The sequence below is a fragment of the Grus americana genome, chromosome 3 (assembly GCF_028858705.1).
Source record: "Grus americana isolate bGruAme1 chromosome 3, bGruAme1.mat, whole genome shotgun sequence".
Lineage (NCBI taxonomy): Eukaryota > Metazoa > Chordata > Aves > Gruiformes > Gruidae > Grus > Grus americana.
The window spans coordinates 120,674,845-120,694,176 of NC_072854.1; the positions used below are offsets into that span (position 1 = coordinate 120,674,845).

Consider the following 19,332-nt stretch of genomic DNA (forward strand, 5'->3'; position numbering starts at 1 on the left):
TAAAAAATCCCCTTGATTTGATGTGTTGGATGTTTCTAAAGTATAGTAGCCTAAAACAATAAATATGGAAGTTCAATATATTAAAAAGACAGGATACCAGCATGAAAGTTACTGCTCTTAATCAGCAATTTATAGCAAAATAACAAAAACTTCCATCTCCAAAGCAATAAAAAAGAAGCAATGCACTATCCTATGTAAAAATAGAAAAACCAGGAGAAAATGTTGCCACTTAAGAGCCGTTTATCCAAGTCATCTCGTTCTAGCAGCTTTTCATTATTCACATTACTTGTCCTGTGGGCACCTCATGTGTGTCTGAAGTCCCTGTTACCGTTATTTGAGAAACTAGTATCGCCTGTACAGAAGTCTCGTGGACAGCACGTGCCACCATCTGCGATAGTCAAGAACAACCTGCAAAACTATTTACATTTTTCTGCTGCTAAATTGTGACAGAAGCGAAAGCAAAGCACTTAATAGGGCCTGTCTTTTGCAACAACAGAGAAAGACTATTCAACCACACATTATCTTGAGTTGCCAAGAGAGTTTGGCAATGAAAAAGTACAAATTGTGGAAGAACAAGGAAAAAGCGGAAACTGGGAAAGCCTGACTTCTGGCAGTGGAGAAGAGAAACTGCTTCATCTGATGGGCTAAGATCCAGGGAAAGCTCAGGCTGATTCGAGCCCTGTGAACGAGACAGAGGTACACAAACAGCAACGCTGAGCTTCACTGCTGCATCGTGCCTGGCTGATGCCTCTAACTGAATGTCCTGAGAAAGTACAAGCCAGGGACAGAAAATTCTTGAAGAAAAAACATTGGAAAAGAAATGTCTACAGAGCAGGTAAAACAAGGACAAAAGGAAGCTACCATGTTCTGCTCAGTTTGTTCACTTGGTAGTCCCCCAAAAGGGTTACCTTCTATTCAGGCCACAAATTGATCCCCAGTATTAGCATGCAACTCTTCTATGGATTAATGCCATAACTGAACATAGCTCTACAGAAATAATCCCCAAAAGTCACCCCTAAGGAACTGAATCCTAGGATTTTTACCAGTGGATAACAATAATAAAACCCAAAAGCACCACCACCAAAAGGTAAGCAATTTCAGTGGAATTAAGGAGTCATAGGTAGGTCAAGGACAACATTTTGGTGTGTCTTCCAATACAGTATTCTGCACCAAACTAAGAGGGAAGTGCAACACACATGCAGAGAAAGACGGGGCAGGGGGACGGGACACATGATTAAATGCTGGGTTAAAAGTTGGTTAAGAGGCAGTTAAAAGATATGTTAGAAATTTTGTTTCTTTACAAATTAACATTTTTATGTGACAAAAATTGCCTTAAAAGCCTATATCTAACTGCATATTAAAAACACACATAACTAAGATGGTAGCTGCTGAGTATTTAAAACATTTTTAAAAGCTATTATGTGAAATGAGTAAGAAATTTATGATGTGTAACTGCTGCCGGATATTGCTTGCTTTCCTCCCGAGCTGTGACGGGAAGCCTGACAAGAGCAATACGGTCTGTGCTGTGGGAAGGCTCTTGAGACACCAGCTATCGGGGGAGCCACACTTGTAGTAACTAATGATCCAGTACTGCAGCCTGTACATGTACTCTTACGAAAATTATGTTAAGTTTTATGTATGAAGGACTCAAGTGTGAGTGACAGGCTAAAACAGGAAGAGCATTAATAGCTGCAAATAGGATTGAGAGGGCCAGCTGAGGAATATTGAGGACTCCTGTGTCTACTGATAGGAAACTCATACAAGGGAAACTGGAGTATTACGTAAGGGTAATTCGTGGTTCATCTGTCACAGTAATAGTATATTGCAGAGAATATAGGATAGTACAGATGATCCTAACCAAGATACTTCCTCAGGGAAACATAAATCTAGTAAGGCAACAGATGAAGTGGGATCAATTAATGCTCTGAAGGCAGCTTTTTATATAAAACCAAAGGCCAAGTTGTTACTATTCACGTAACATGAATAATACACTTATAACTTTACACGCTGTATTATTAATACTGCATGTTGTCATGGGCTTATGCATCAGACAATAACTCTGCACAGATATCTGAAGGAGAAACAGAAGCCTTGACCTGGAAAGCCATCATAAAACTTATTGGAGAACATTGCTTTTAGAGGAAGCTGTGCAAAGCCATTTACCATCAGGAAAACAATCAGTAAGTCACCACAGAAAGGACATTCATAAGTGCCCTCTGCATAGTGAGTAACTCTGCAAGCGAGGCAGACAATAAACTCAACAAACCAACACAAGATGTTGGAGAATTTTTTCACAATATGTTATCAACTCTAAATGCAACAATCTTCTGTGTTTTTGTGAGCTAGGAAGTAACATGATTTTTTTACGATACAATAATCTACTGAATCAACAATCTACTGAATCTGACTGAAATGGGCTTGGGAAGGGGCTAACTAGACGAGCACTGACGACAGCAGCATTAGCAGTCAAGGTGATCATTACAAAGCTTTGGTACTTTGGGTGTAAAGAAGATTAAAAATGTTAGGGGACAGTCCTTCAGCAAAAGATAAAAATCAAAGAAAAATGCAGGAGTTCAAATCACTAAAGGATCTGGTGCAGTCAATATGCTGGAGGGAAGGGATGCCATCCAGAGGGACCTTGACAGGCTGGAGAGGTGGGCCCATGCAAACTGCATGAAGTTCAACAAGGCCAAGTGCAAGGTCCTGCACATGGGTCAGGGCAATCCCAAGCACAACTACAGGCTGGGCAGAGAATGGATTGACAGCGGCCCTGAGGAGAAGGACTTGGGGGTGCTGGTGGACAAGAAGCTCAACATGAGCTGGCAACGTGTGCTTGCAGCCCAGAAAGCCAACTGTATCCTGGGCTGCATCAAAAGAGGTGTGATCAGCAGGTCAAGAGAGGTGATTCTGCTCCTCTACTCCGCTCTTGTGAGACCCCACCTGGAGTACTGCATCCAGCTCTGGGGGCCCCAACATAAGAACGATGTGGACCTGTTGGAGCGAGTCCAGAGGAGGCCACAAAGGTGATCAGAGGGCTGGAGCACCTCTCCTATGAAGACACGCTGAGAGAATTGTGGTTGTTCAGCCTGGAGAAGAAAAGGCTCCAGGGAGACCTTACCGCAGCCTTACAGCTCCTAAAGAGGCCTACAAGAAAGCTGGAGAGGGACTGTTTACATGGGCATGGAGTGACAGGACAAGGGGTAATGGCTTTAAACTGAAGGAGGGGAGATTTAGACTAGATGTAAGGAAGAAATTCTTTACTGTGAGGGTGGTGACGCATTGGAGCAAGGCGGCCCAGAGAAGCTGTGGATGTCCCCTCCCTAGAAGTGTTCAAGGCCAGGTTGGATGGGGCTTTGGGCAACCTGGGCTAATGGAGGGTGCCCCTGCCCATGACCAGGGAGTTGGAACTAGATGATCTTTAAGGTCCTTTCCAACCCAAATCGTCCTATGATTCTATGATTCGATCAGCCTGAAAACGTACTTACACAACTATATGAATAAGCAAGCTATGGTGGATATACAGTAATTCCATCATTAGGGCAGTAAGAGGTCCAGTACATCTTTTCTGCATGAGCAAAAATTAACTAGCAGAATACAGCAGAAAAAAAAACTCAATGTAGAAACAGAAAATGTATTTCATTACTGTAACTATCAACATAATAAAGAATGCCAGACTATGAAACTATTGCTTTTAATCTGAACTTTGTTACAAGAAGTTCTCAGTGAAAGAGCTTTCCCTACCTCCCACACCAGACATCGCAGGTAGGGAGGTCAGGGCATCTAGATAATCCCAGGAAGCAGGAATGTCAGATTAATAAACATGAAAGCAAAAGAAAAAAACCATTTCCAGTTAGAAAAATAGTAAAGGAAAGTGATTGGAAGAAAGAGAACGTATGCTTTCAAGCTATAAAACTAGGCATTCACAATAAACAGGAGTGAAAAAATAAACACATGAGAACCCAGTGTTAGGCAGTATGGTTTATGTAGCTCTAGAGGTACAAATTTATTCCATTAAGAGGAGAGAGTCTATGCATTAATTGCGAAGTCGTGCACATAATGAATGCACGATGACATTTTGATGCTTCACTTGTCTTCTCCCCTGCCAATCCGTCTCTCTGGTTTGCAATCTGCCATTATTCACAATGAGTTAATCTTTGGGGTGAGGATATAAACAACTTTCAGCTCTTTCTGTATGACAGCATTCAGAAACAGGTACATGCTTAAGCACTGCAAAGACTCTCTCCTTAGAATGAACAGTCACTGCAGTTTACACAGAGATTGCTGAAAAGAATGTATCTAGCAGCTAACTCTCAATGAAAGCCTCTTTTCATGACTTTCTCCTATATTTATATCTAATTTGCATTTATATACCCCTTATTATCTAAACACCTCATAATCTCAAATGTGCTTAACCTAACAAATCCCTAACATAATTCAGGGGCATTAGGGAATTTTTATATAGATAAGCAGGGATGATGGTAATTTATTTTGTCTAACCTAGGCACTGGAGCTAGAAGGTTAGTATTCTGTTTTCTAGGGAGTGAAAAGAAGATTGGTCCTCTGAATCGCTAATCGGCTGCTACCCTGGACACATTCCAGCACAGGCTCCTTCCGAAGCTGTGAAAAGCAGGCACTGATGTGCAGTGCTGTGTGTTGCCTTCTCTTGGGTTGATCAAACCAGATCAGGGTGGCATTACACCTTTAACTCCCATCAAATCGTCATCTGAGGTCCCTTTCCTCATGCCATTTTGCTGCATTTGCTGCCAAGGACGGCTCCCAGTGGGTGGAGAAAATTCTTTCCCCATTTATTCCAGAAGGGAACCAGAATATTAAGCAGGCAATTTTACAGGACAGAAAAAAAAAATTGGGGGTTGAATCAGACTGTAATTAATAGAAAGGTGGTTGTGTCGGTTTTAAAATCACTAATATAATTTTATAATAATGAATTTTACATCCTGCAAGGCTGTGAATAATTGTAATTTAACAGATGCATCCAAAATGTATATATCAAACTAGTTTCTACAAAGATGGCATACGCATGTTCGTAATATGTCTAGTAAGCATGCATGCATATGCAGACATAGTCAAATATTTACTATTAGATATACACACATATATTCATCAATATAAACAAATGGACTATATGTACTCCATGTAAAATTTCCTTGTAATCTCCCTTTGACTAAAATTCATACCGGCAGGAGGGGGTTATTGAGGTGGCAGGTAACAGCCTGGCTCATGAGCAATGCTTCGTTTATTAATTTGGAGAAGATGCAGGGTGCAGACCATCTGATCTTCTCCGTAACAAATCAAGAACTGCCCTCTCAGATCACAAACCCATGGGCCCGCTTGGTTCCTCAGAATAGGAGGGACTGGGCTGGGCTGGGCCACGGTCTGTTCCAACCAAAGCATCACTCAGGAGGAATTTACATAGGTTTAAACCATATGTCTGCTACCTACGGTTACAGTAATGCCTCCTTCTTCCCAAGGCTTTGAAGATGTGAATCTCAGTGCAACTGGCTATCAAACACATTATAAAATATTACTGTTGTATTCTGCTATAGGATATCTGTACATTACTATAAGCATTGTGGTTGTTCTATGATACATATTTGCAGAGCACATTTTGCAAAAAGAGTGTGGTTAATATTACCGTATCATAGAAATTAGCTTTCCTGGTTTTATCTCATCTTAATTGAGGTCTGTTTCTGTTGCCAAGCAAGGTTTAGTAGGCTTCCCTGATTTATAAATCAAGGGTGTTTGTTTCACTAAAACTGGTGTATAATTGCTTGTCAGCAGTCACCTTTGCTTTAAGAAAGGAGTGAAAGAAATCAAAGGAAATGTAGAACATTACTGGAAACTGTCTTTGAACAATGAATAGGACTGTGTGAATAGCTGATCAGGTCTCAAGGAGGAAAAAACTCCCAAACCCAACAAAAAACCAAACAAAAATATAGGGAAGAGTTCTGACATAAAAATGTTTAGATTTATTCATGCTGAAATTCATTTTGTATTAAATAAAATTCAGTCTTTACCCTCAAAAACTGGTGTCTGTTTGGCCCTTTCATAAAAGGCACAGCAAAGGAGACGGTATGTGGGCTGTTCACAAGAAAAGGATGGAAATCCAGGCTATGAGCCTTTTATCAATACTTCTGTATTCAGGGTATTCAGCTTGCGCTCTGCCTAACAAGATTCAATGCCCTTCTGTGCACTGGGGAAATGGCCCAACCACTCTGACATGGGGTGACTGGGTAGCTCTGCGTCTCTGGAGCTAGCACTGTTCCTCCACAACTAGAATATTTAAGGGGCCAAAGAGGGAAAGTGAGGGAAATGATACAGGCATGGATGTAAGTGGATCATTTCCCTCTGCCCCACGACACTATTTTGCAAATTCAACTTGTAGATGTATTGGACCCACATTCTGGAGGAGAGGGGATACATTATTCACCAAAGAATCTATTTCCACACCACTGGGCTGCACAGCCAAACAGAATGTACCTCTCCTTTAGGCTCCCATTCTAGACATACATTTGCAGTTAACTTGTAGTTTCCTTTGCATTTGCTCCAGCATTTGAAATGTCCAACAACGCAGACAAAACTTGACAAAGTGGGCTGAACACAACAGAGAATCCAGAACAACTGACAAATTATTGGTAATTTCTCTTATTAGCACAACATGCATAGCGCACTGAGTGCAGCGCTGCCCAGCTCCCTGCAGTCATCACTCCGGTGCTGCTCATGCCCACCTACACGCTATACGCTCCAGCAGCCCCTCTCCTTATACAAAACTTGCCACTAATCTCCACTTCAGGGACAGCAATTATCACAAGTGCTAAGTAATCCACATCTAATCCTCCATCAGTCCTTGGCCTTGATCTCCAAAGCAAGACTAACTGCCCATTTCCTCATCGTGCCACTGTAACTACACCATCAGTCAGAACTCAAGCACTAGCCGTAAGGTGCAGCGGCATATGGGTTGCAGCAACTACGGGTTGCATGCTGTTGCATAAACTTGGAATCATTAAACTGCTTGTCAGAATAAAGCCCACAGGGCTTATGGCTCGCAGACTTCTGAGCAGGGAAGTCAAGATTGCCACTTCGATAGATGCAATTCCATTGCATTTTTTACTGTCTTGGACTGGATATAAAACAAAAATTGTAATAATTGAGAATGAGCCAAGAATCTATACTTCATTTCCCAGTAAAGATCCTTTCATCTATATTTCTCACTTTCTCCCTGAAGTCTTCACTAGTTCTCAATCTTGAATCTAAATTCTTTAGGCACACTATCACTTTTTTTTTTCTGTTGTCGTCTTCTAGTTTTGGTTGAGTTTTTTTTCATGCTTTCACTTTAAATATCACTCTTCCGGTTACACTAGTTTTGGGATGCTTATGAATGATTATTTTTTCATACATCTTTGGAACTTGTGCATCATATCTTTCATCTGATGGAAGACACTGGAACATGTTCCATATACACAGTCAAGCAGACCATGCCACTGCAGCTCTTTAGCATCTCTCTCTCCCCTTCAGGCTGCTTCTTCAAACGTGTCTTTTAATCTGAAATAAACACTATTCCTACAAGTACTTGTAGATACTCCTTGTAATTTAATAGCAGCAAGTGATGGCAAAGAGGAAGAGGGAGGAAAGAGTGTAAGAAAAGAAATATAAGTAAAGGAAGTCTAAGAAAAGAGTATTAGAAAGAAATGACATACTGTGAAACGAATGTCAATGCAACATAGAGAAGTACAAGTAGGAAAGCGGGTAAAACTGTGGGAAAGTGTAGAAAGAAAAAAAAGAAAAATACCTCCTACTGTTACCAGTAGGGTATGGTATGCCTGATAACCCTTTTCTCTTTAGTGAATGCCTTCATTCATTTCTATAAACCAGAGGCCAGCCTGGAGAGCTGTGAAGTGGACAGAAAGAACCAGGACTGACATTTCCTGTCCCATACTCAGTAGGGTTGAAAAGGAAAATTTTGCATCAGATAAACATCAAAACTCTGATTTTTCTTTCATATTTTTAGGGAGGAACAAAAGAACTACAAATCAACTTTCAACATCCTCACGACAATTTTCCTACAATCTCTGGACCCAGTACTCACTTGGAAAAGCCAACGTTACAAGAGTTCAGAACTTTGCCTTGACCATCCCTTAGCCAGGCTCTGTATCTAACTGTCTCCAGATTAGGCTTCCCCTTCCTGGACACATCCCCTTATTCCACACGAAGCTTACAAATCTTGAGGGCTCCATAAAAGAGATCATTTACAGGTTCATAGCTGTAGTTTATGTGCTTAAGTCACACTCCACAATCTCTTGGCAAGAACCTCTTTCCAAACAATGGCAATAGGAAACGTACTGAGTCACTATAGTCACACCTATATACTATCATCACCCAGCACTACTGTATTATGCAGCTACTGCAATTATATGCAACTACTGTCAGAAAATGCTGATTTGTTGGAAGTGAGTCACAGGAGAGATTTAATGCAAAGTAAACTTTCCAGGGAACATCTTTCCCAGCTATTGTGCTACTAAGGAGGGCTGCCAGCCCCTTGAAAGCTGCACCCCTGTAGCACGGGAAGTACATGTCGAAACGTGGCCGAGGCGCTGGTTTCCCTGTCACCACGGATGGGAGTGACTTTCTCTCCCTTCTGGATGTGCAGGGTTTTCTCACCCTATCAAGCTCAGTACTCTTAAACTGCTAGGAAAGATACTGTATCTCAAAACAACATTTCTTGTTGCAGAAATTTTTGTTGTTTCTAAAAACAAACAAAAAGCTCCACCAGAATTAGGATTTTCTTCATGATTCTAAATCTACTTCTAAATCCATGTATACTTTTGAAACTCTCACACTACTTTTGTTATTTCTGTTACCCTTTCTACTAGCATATTTATCATCCTGAAGCGTCTCACTGTAAATAAAATAACTCAGCACCTACCTTGTCATGACCATACTAATAAAAGCACCCTGCATCTTTAATGCTTACTGCAATGTGCACTACTACCAATGCAATATTATTTTTGCTAGCGGCTCAGCTTTGCAGACTGATTCTGCACAAAGACATAAGCACTATATTAACAAACGACTTGCACATAACAAAGCTGCTCATGTACTACAATCTCTGCAAGACCAGTCACTTTATTTCTCTATTCATTAAAGAACATATTTTTTTCCCCATTTCATGCATTTTAAAGCATCTCTCTAATGAGTTCACATACTAAGCATTAATATTTCTTTCAACATTTTTCCATTAGCTGTGTCAAACTGAATCTCTTGTCATTTGTCATGTTGCACTGAAGGTCTGATAATTAACAAATATGTTGCTGCTGTTGCTCAATGAAGAATGAAGCTGTATGAGAGTGGTGGTTCTGCCTTTGTGGTGTTTCTTGTTCAATGTTAGAGCAACAAACGTGTATAAGATGCTATATAAAGCACTCTATGTGAACTGTGTGTATGTACGCTACCGTGCATTTCATATATATTATATAATCACATACCATGCATATTTTAGCTCATGTTTTATACTGTATTTTCATAGAGTACTACGCTAGCTCATGAAAAGGTGAAGGAGAGTCAACAGCTTGTTGGTGCCCTGTTGCTCACTCAGATTTAGCATGCAAAACACTTGCCTTTGCAGAATCACAACTATTTTCCTAGCAGGGACTTCTCTCATGAGGTTTAAATATTGCATAGTCCAAGCTTAACATCCTGACACAAAACGTTTGATGCCCCTGGCCTCAAACTTTTTCACATCATTTTCAGTTGTTTTTTTCTTCAGAGATAATAATGTTAACACACCAGTTAGTTTTGTGCTCTTTTTTCTCACCGGCACTTCCTACCTTGCAGCTTGCTGGCCACCTGGCCACGCTTTGGGAAATTTTTCCTGTGGAAAGCACAAATGCTGAACCAGAGTGAGTGCAGGAGTGGGTCACAGGGGTGCAGGTTACTGAGGGACTCCTGGCACTTTGCTTTAACCCTAACAGATGTGCTCTACAGCTGAGCAGAGAATGGGATAGTGCAGATGAAAGTGCTTTGGGAGGTTACAGAGAAGAGATAAGAGGCTTTTAAATGCTACACTATTCACTGTTGATATTTTCTTGTCATCCATATCCACCTGCAGTACACAGAGGAGCATCTTCTACAGAGACTACGTGCTCTCTAGGATATTATCACCCTGAACTTGACTTTGCAGAAAGAAGCTATATATTAACCTTTCACATTCTTTTCTCAGTTTTCTCTTGAATCTATGGTAACACTGTGGTATTCTCTGCATAGGAAGTTCACTTGTTTTGAGAAGGACTAACTATTCACAAATGTTAAAAACAGAAGTTAGGTTTACTTTAGTAATTTATGTTACAAAGGGAGAAAAGATAATTTTGTACTTTTTCGATGTTTAATACACAGCTGATCATTTTTATGGCAATTTATGACTTCCTTTTCCTCCCTTTAATTGAACTGCTTTCTAACTCAAATTAAGCATGTAAGAGAATTAGAGTAACAGTGCAGTATTGTAAAATCAGTTACTGTACAAATGCAAGTAATTGCCTTGCTTTTAACAAGTGGTTTGTTTGCACATGGTGATGGTGTTCTGAAACAACGGCCCCAACTGCAAGAAAGCACGGTCTGTGCTGTCATTTTGATGGATCAGCATTGCAGCAGTCCGTTATGAATTGGAGACATGCATATTTTTATCTGCATAATGTTAAATAACGACACATTTATAGCTTATTATTCATACCCAGCAGGGCTAATCTGCCCTCCCATCCAACACCTCCATGATGTTATAGAAGCTAGCTTGCCCTGGCAGGAGGAGCGGTATGGATGCCATATACTGCCCTCTGCTGCTGTGGCCACTGGTGGATGCAAAGCTGGATGCCTCCCCGAAAGCTGAAGGAGGTCTCTCAGACAGGCCCCTCTGCACTGTCTCAAGATGGGACTGTTTTTGATGCAGCTGTACTTTCTACTGAGGAGAGGAGGGAATCTGGGGGACACTGACTCTGAATTTGGGAATATGGAGTTACCTTTGCCGTCTCTCCAGCCAAGAGGGAGTTTCTGAGCAGTGGGGACCTATCTCAGTGTTGGGCTGTACTACGCAAAGCTGGACAACAGTGGGGGACAGCGGGGAACGCAGGACGGTCTGAGCTCTGCTTTGGATTTCATCTATGTAGCAGGAAGACTAATTAAATAGTTAACCACAGTGGGCTGAGACACGAGCCGTACGCTTATCTGAGATTCATTTGTGCAAATTAGAAAAAAATGAGTGAGGTTTCTTTTTTTCAGAAAGAATTCTCAAACTTGTGCCTTCCCCCCCCACCCCGATGGCAGCTGGATTCTGAAATTACTTTTTTAAAAAAAACCCTTGCAGTTCTTATTTATTAGCATGGTATCCAGGAAAATCTCACTAACCTTCACAAATCAAATCTGCCTGCCACATGACCTCCATTATAGACCATACTCTTGCCTTCTCTCATATCAGTTTAAATCACCAGCGACTCTGCCAGCTTCATAATGCTCCTTTTGATTTACACTAGTGCAAACTGAAAAAAAAGTTTGCCCTTTCACATAATTTACTTTCCTTTTTTTTTCAGGTCCAGATCAAACCCAAGATTTTCTCTGATTTCCAGCTGAATGATCCATGTGAGAAAAATACCACCCTCTCTCAATAAACTCCAATCTAAATTTCTCACATTTTGCCTCATGTCCTGTTCATTAAAATATTTCTTTAGGTTTATGTTCTTCCTGCAAAGGGTTTGTGACATTTTTATTTAAAGGAAGTGACATCAGAATTCATTAAAATAAATTTTAAAAGCATTTTGCATATTCATACTGGAAATGCGATGCAGTTGATTTGGAAGTTAATGTTCCCAAGACACATGTGTATGTGCAAGATCAAGACTGGAAGCTATTTAATTAACACAATGAATATCACCTCAGACTGTTAGATGTATCTTTTGTGACCTGATATCCATTTATCACACTATAATATTTATTCTGCTGGAAAAATAAACAATGATTAAAAATGTGGATTTGTGAAGAAAAAATGTAAACAAGCAAGGTCTTAATCGAAAATAATCCTTTGAGCATCCTGTTATTTGGACTGAAGTCTTTTGATCTCGGGCCTAGTGATGAGCTAGTCACTTCACAGAATTTAAGGCAGTTTTATTGGTATAAAACTGGCATAGGATAAAGGTCAGCCTATTTCATTTTAACGAGTGAAGTGAGATTATTTACTACTCAATTTACAGGCTGAAAGTGCATTCTGCAGTGTTTATCCATTGGGAGCAACTGAAAAAAAGAAACAACCCTAGTTTCCCCAAAAAAATACTCTGCAACTGGGGACTGCTTAGCAATTGCACTAATAAAACATTTAAAGAAACATCAGGGCTTAAGCTACTCAAAGCTTATTAGATAATTAGGCTGATTGTCACTTAGGACTTTATGCTGAGAGGTGCTGAGCAAAGTGCCAAGATCCTCAAGTGAATAGTCCATGAAAACTGCATCCTTCAATTAAAATGCAAGCTCTGGTCCAAAACTGGGAAGATGCTAGATCAAGTCACAGGGAGATTTGGAAATCTCGGTCTGGAATATTTTTATTTTTAAAAATATTCCTTTTAAATATTTGTTGTTCACTGAGGCTAAGAAAATTCCATTCATTTCTCCATGCTGTTGCCCATTTAATGAGGCAGAGAAGCATTTTATTATTCCCCTCTGATGAATATACAGCACCAAAACCCAAAGCTGAACAGTGAAACAAACAGTAAATTATTTCAATCCTCTTAATTCTCTGCTTTTTTTGGCAGATAATGCCCTAAGTCATTTTAGCTTAGCAGCCACAGATTCAAAAGAGATTTCTTTTTAAACTTTGGAAATGTTTAAATTGAATGAACTTTCAGAAGAAAGAATTGTTACCTAAACAGGGAGAAAATAAAAGAACTTTTCCAATATTACAGTGGCCATCAACGCTTTTTTCTCATGTCTTTTTGCAATGAGTCTGATACTACTTTAGGAGGGCAACTTTCCCCCATTCAATCCAAATCCAGGCGATGCAAAGGCCCATGCAACTCAGTAAACTAAAATAACCTCTTCCTCCCAACTCCTTCCCCGAAATTCTTGAATAGTCGCCTGTGGTTGAACTGGAATGCATTTGGAAGGGTTTGAATTAAGTGTAGCTAGCCCAAAAGACAGTTTGGCTTCCTGCAGAGGTGTAAAGGATAAAAAAAGGATTGTGGTGGACAGTGCATTGTTATTGTGAATTATGCAGTGAGCGGAAAGGACACTGGAATACTCATCAAAGTTCCCAAGAGCTGCTCTCTTCCAGATGAGCTAATAGAGTGGCTCAGAGCTCTGAGGTTAACTGAAATCAAATTTAACAGTGCTGTAAAATACATTTGCTGTATTTGACTTCTTTCTACAGTTGGAGCGGTGATTCTGCTGACCCTATTGTCAATAACAGCTCCGTTTAACTCAACGTTACCTGCATGAAGATGACCACAAAGTTTTACCTAAAGCACATGTGATGAACTGTAACCTTCACAAAGATCGACGTATTTTTGGATATTCTAAGAAATCAGAAAGCATCGATCAGAAATCTGTGAAAACATTCATTGGGTTTTCAAATATCTTCATTTAAACAACACTCCGAAGGAAGGAGTCATTGTCCAGCACTGTTTCATTAATAGGCTTACGTGACGTGATTGCTTGTAAAACAGCTAGCCCCGAGAAGACAGACCTTGGAGGTCCTTTCCAGCCCTATGTCATGGAAAGGCGACACTGGAGTTACAAGAGGCTTACTGCTGTAAATGATCAGCAACTCATTAATTTGCTCTATAACTCATATATGTATCATTTTACATCCCTATAAATTTTTCAGGTACAGTGCTAATATTAATTATTGATTGGATGTAGAAGTGCCGACTCCCATCGGGTACAATTAATAACGCATGTCAAACTGAGAGATAATAAATGTGTTCTCTTTGAAAGTGAGTTAGAATGCATCAGATGCTTTTATTTTCCATTATCAAGAACTGATTTATAATCTTAAAAAATGTTTTTATGACATTTTTTGAGGGGAAAAAAGGAATTTTATACCTTAAGGCTGTGTTCTCTTCATTCATTTGAAAGATCACAGAGGTGCTACGCTTAAAGGAAAGATTGCACATTTTATGGTGACTCTGTAGATCTGTTGCACCTTTCCCCACAGATAAAGCCTCACCCTGAAGAGTGCCATTTTCTACATCCCTACAGGAGCCCGTGCCATCTGGCAGGCCTTGGCTAAGCTGAGGTTGTAAACAGTAGAGTAGAAACATGAACATGGGCTACAAAATGAGGAACCACATGAGTTACATCTTCCCCGCAGCTGGGGCTGTAAGAATAGGGTCCACTGAAGCCAAAAGAATCCAGTTAACTTGGCTGGCAGCAGGAGCTGACTGCTAGAGCACAGGAGTCTCAGCTATTATATTGAGATTTAAGTGTAACTCTAAACCATGAGCATGAATAATAACAAAAGTTGCATTGATTTCAATTAGAGAAGGCTTGGGTCTATTTACTGTAACCGAGTCGATTCTCAGAAAAATAATTAATTCCTTGTCATGTCTCACGTGTATCGATTTTTGTAATTACAATGAAATTGGAGGCAAGGGTGGGAGGAAGGAAATGCACTTGATTTACGTTTAATTCGACACACAAGCTGTCAAGGACAAAGAAATTGAGATGCAATGACCATGCCCATCCTCGATGCACTCTTCTGTGCTTAGATAATGACTGCCAGACACTCGCTGTAGTGGAGAATCTAAAATCACACCCTGCTCTAACGTATAGAATTCAGTATTGCGGTGTAAAGAGCTGTGTTTCTACAGCAGCCTCCACAGCATGCAGAAGAGATGCCCAAGGGGAAGAAGATAAGGACAGGACAAGCTTAATGTGTATCAATGACTAAGAGGAGGAGACAAAGAATTAGAATGGGGGAGAAAAGAAATACAAGCTGTTGCTGATAATAAAGCTGCCAGTAGATAATGTAAGAAGAGAAAAAAAAAAAAAAAAAGAAAATACCTATGGCCTTGCTTGGTAATGATGCTGTTAGGAAAAAGACAGCAGCAGGAGAGCATTTGAACTTTGCTTCCACTGTGCTTTCACTAAAATGGCAAGTTAGAAATTTTTTTGACCTCGAGTCAGTCAGTATTTGACTTCTTAATTAGGTGACAACCTCCTTTTCCAAACACGTTTGTGGGGGTGGTTGGCCTGTTTCCATACACACACAGATTTGATGATAATAATTTCTAGTTTCTACAGCCTCAGAAATTAGTTTGTCATAAAGATATCCTCATTACTTACACAGATACAGTATGATATTTTGGGCCCATTAAAGTCAATGCCTACTCTGATTTCAGCAGGACCACAGAAGTTGAAGAACTACTTCGAATCTTTTGGCAAACAGTATCAGTTCAGGAAGTAAAGTCTCCAACTCTTACATGAGAAAGAAAGCGTTTTGTTACACAATAGCCCTGGAAATGACAGCTGCAAAGCAGTCTGACATCCAAACATTAAAAAGAGATTATATATATGAGGGAGAGGCAGAGTTTAAGGGTGTAAATCAGTTCTGAGTTAAGTACTTTCATCTAAACACATGATATTATAAACAGAAAGCAAGTGCTCTGCCTCCAGTACAGGAAACTAATTTGCATACAGTTTGTGCAGTTTCTAAAAGCTGTTGTCTAAAATGTCAGTACTCTAAGGGAAATTTTCCTCTGGTGACCTACAGACACCAAGGCAAAGGAAGCTGCACACTCATACTTTAAAAAAGAAAAACAATCCAAACCCCAAAAAAACCTCACTGGTGTGGCAGCCTGTTGGCAACACTTGTGAAACGATATTCTTCCCAGCTATGACAGAGCTCTGTGCACAAAGTCACAACACAAGGAACAGTGAGTCAGTAATAAATAACCAAATGACAGTGATTGATGATAGCAAAATCTGTCTCCAAAGGAATCATTGGTAAAAATACTAAAAATTCTTTCCCTCTTAATATATTAAACTCTTTAAGGGTTGAGTTGATACAGCCAGAAAACCCTTTTAACACAGCTAGCATAAATTTTAGTGGGAGTTTGAATACTGAAGCACGAGAGACTAGCCTGTTAAAAAAGCTGCCCCTAGAAAGGCTGCTGTTTGCATAAAATATGCCGGTTCTTCTCAGCTGGGAAATCACTTGATCTATTTTATATCATATGCCCTGCCACTAAGGAAGCAAATATGGATATGAAATATGAACACGAAGCAAAACATTAAAAAAAAAGAGAGAGACTTAATAAAATGAGTAATTATGTTTTGCCTAAATCCTCTCATGCCAGCAAGAGGCACATACCATCATAAATTCAGCCAAGTCTGCCCATTTCAGTATGTGGGAAAGGACAAAAAAAACTGCAGCCAGGCCCTGCGAGGCACATTACTGCAGAGGGTTTTCTCAGGAGGAATTGAGAGCGCTGACTGAGGAGGGCTGATTACTGCAGCGCTTTAACTGATGGCCAGATGCAGGGGAAGACGAGGGGTCTGGAGCTGCTCTGTGCCATGACCTAATGCTTGGCACGTGGACAGCTGATGGAAGAGTCTAACACTACCGGTCCAGCGCAATCTTTCAAAATGCAACCCAAGTCCTCAGTGACAAATTTTCAGTGCTTTATGCTACTTCTCAGCAAATTAAAAAAAAAAAAAATATTCAAGAAAAAAAGAAGAAAGGACACAGACAGAGAAGTAATCAAGTGCCCAAGTACTGGTGAAAAGCCAGTGTTAGAAGTCCTAGCAGATTATTCTTTGACATTTTAAATTCCAGCATTTAAACTGCAGTCTTTCAGTTCACATGCCTGAGAAGCTCATGATCCTACAGCACCAAATATAAAACATACTACTATGTATAGTCTTTACACCCAGATGCCCACGACATCAAAAACCTCCAACTTATTTATAAACATGACTTTAAAAAGATGAGTAGAAAATCAGAGATGCAAACACTTATTTTTCCGAACTATTGTAAACTTCTAGCTATTCAGACCTTAGCCTAATTTATTCTCTGGGTATTTCACAGAAATGACAGGACAACACTGATTAGCTGACGCCCAATGCTAGAATTCAAGCTGTAGTACAAGCACAGAAACATTAGGACTGTGGACATAGACAAGAAATGAAAAGTGAAGCCTAGAACACACATTTAAGCAAGTGCAGACATGACACAATGGGCTGTGAAGAATCATACTTGGATATGAACTCTGCTGAAAACAAGTCTCCCTCTGTACAGAAGTCTGATTGTATAGTTACCTACGTCTTCCTACAGGAAAATGGTGTACAAAGGAGGACTCTGAACCTCCTCTACTGAAGTCAATGGCAAAACTACCACCAGCTTCACTAGGAGCAAGAGTCCGCCCGCAATCTTTAGGATGAAAAACTGTATTTCAGAATATTACATGTAGAAGCAGTGCACAAATCAAATAGAGGAAATCCAGCAAGCAACGTAGAATAATAAGCACTATTATTATGAAAATGCTCATTGTTTTCCACAAAAATATATCCTCATCAATTATCACAAATATCTGCGGCAAGCATGCTAAAAAGATATCTCTTTTCCATTTCAATGTAAACTGTGTTTTGGTTTTGTACTGCTAAAGCACAATAGAGTGAAGGGCACACTCTGCTGGTCAGAAGCACCATTTACACTGAAAGCTTTTTAACAATATGAGTACGAAAAAATAAACCCCATTATATGACATCTGGACTTGAAGTGGTGCTCCATAGTAGGCTGCTACTTGACTTTTTTCATCCTGAATATTAGAGACAATGGCTATGCTGCTATAAATGGACTTTCTCATGTTTAAATATCAGCCTACCTGCTGTAAGAACACTTTCTTTCCTGAAGGACACTTTTAGCAATATAACATTGTTCAAAAACTCTTTACCTTAGGCTTTTCATCCAGTATTTGCTGACGAATCTCCTTGTGTTTTTCTACAAGTTTCTCCTGTCTTTTACTCTGAGCATCTTCTAGCTGTACGAAAAGAGCAGAGAATCTTTTCTCAGAGATTGCGCCTCCTCGCTTTCCCACCTCTTCCCCAACAAATATTTCATCCACCAAAATTAAAATGTTATCATCAAAACTATGTCTAATATAAACTTATACACTATTGTCGCAAGCATCCCTGAGCACAACTGCTCTAACAGTTGTATGTGGACAATCTCTCTCAGATTTCACACACGGGATTTAGAATCAGAAATGTCTAAAGGACTTATTGTAGACTTCTAATGCTATTAAAAACATAATGCATTTTCAAAAAATCATATTATTTTGCTTTAGCTTTTATTGTATGAGCTGTGCAAGATGGACTCTGTTCCCAGAAGAAGAGGATTTGCATCCTAGAGTCCTCAATGAACACACTGATAAATTTTGGGCCTCATTTAATGAAGTGCTCAGACATGTGTCTGACTCCAACAGAAATTAAGCATGCTTAATTTGGTAACTCTTTCGGTTGCTTCCTGAATCAAGGCCTCTGTGAGCAAAAATGGGCCAACTTTTGAACTGAACTATCTCTGCACTGAAATTAAGAGAAAATTCAATAGCGGCATATGTTGCATAGTGATTTCACACATCAAAACACTACGGTGCATACTGAGCCCGGTGTAAACCACCTATAGCTTCAGAAAAGCTAATACCTGTAATGAAATTCTTTGACTTGTATTTACATAGCTCATAGAATGGTTTTTTTGCATTTCAGTAACTGTACAAATGTAATTAAGCTAAAATATACTCTGCAATTAAATCTTTATTGACTTTCAGAGTCCCTTATGCAATCTTTGCATTCACGAGACAGCAAGCCAATTAAAAAAATTGGTACATTTTCCATGCAGAAACACAGGATGTTGAAAGTTGAAATCATAACTGTATTAAAATCTGCCCCTTCTAGCACCATCCCCCAAACACTGACTAACAATTAATCAAGATCTGTCTGAAATTCCCGTTTTCCTTTAACTGGAACGTGAAGAGAAGTCTACGCTGCATCTGTTAAAAATCAGTACTTGCAGAATCTTTATACCGAAGCTTAGAATCTGCAGTTTAATATGATCTAAAATATGAAAGCTGACATTTTACCCCCCAAAATGAAAAATAAACATATGACCTGACATACCCGTTTTATGTACTGCACCACCTCTTGGATATACGATCGAATCATTTCGGTCTTCTCTCTGGGGAGAAGCAATCAACAAGTTATTGCAGGCAATAAGATCAAACCAATATATTTTAATCCCCCACAACTCCTTACAAAATAAGCAAGGCTATGTTTTGAATGTATGGA

The 19,332-nt window shown here is 39.7% G+C and overlaps 1 protein-coding gene across 4 annotated transcripts in view; it reads right to left on the reverse strand.

Moving 5' to 3' along the window:
• The window catches only part of PLCB1 (phospholipase C beta 1), a 396,670-nt gene that overhangs the window by 43,575 nt on the left and 333,763 nt on the right, over positions 1-19,332 (reverse strand). For all 4 annotated transcript variants that reach the window (XM_054820497.1, XM_054820498.1, XM_054820500.1 and 1 more), the window contains exons 30-31: positions 19,165-19,222; positions 17,943-18,029 (exon numbers count right to left, since the gene is read on the reverse strand). In XM_054820497.1, coding sequence (XP_054676472.1) covers positions 17,943-18,029; positions 19,165-19,222 — 145 coding nt within the window. The remainder of the gene's footprint in view (positions 1-17,942; positions 18,030-19,164; positions 19,223-19,332) is intronic.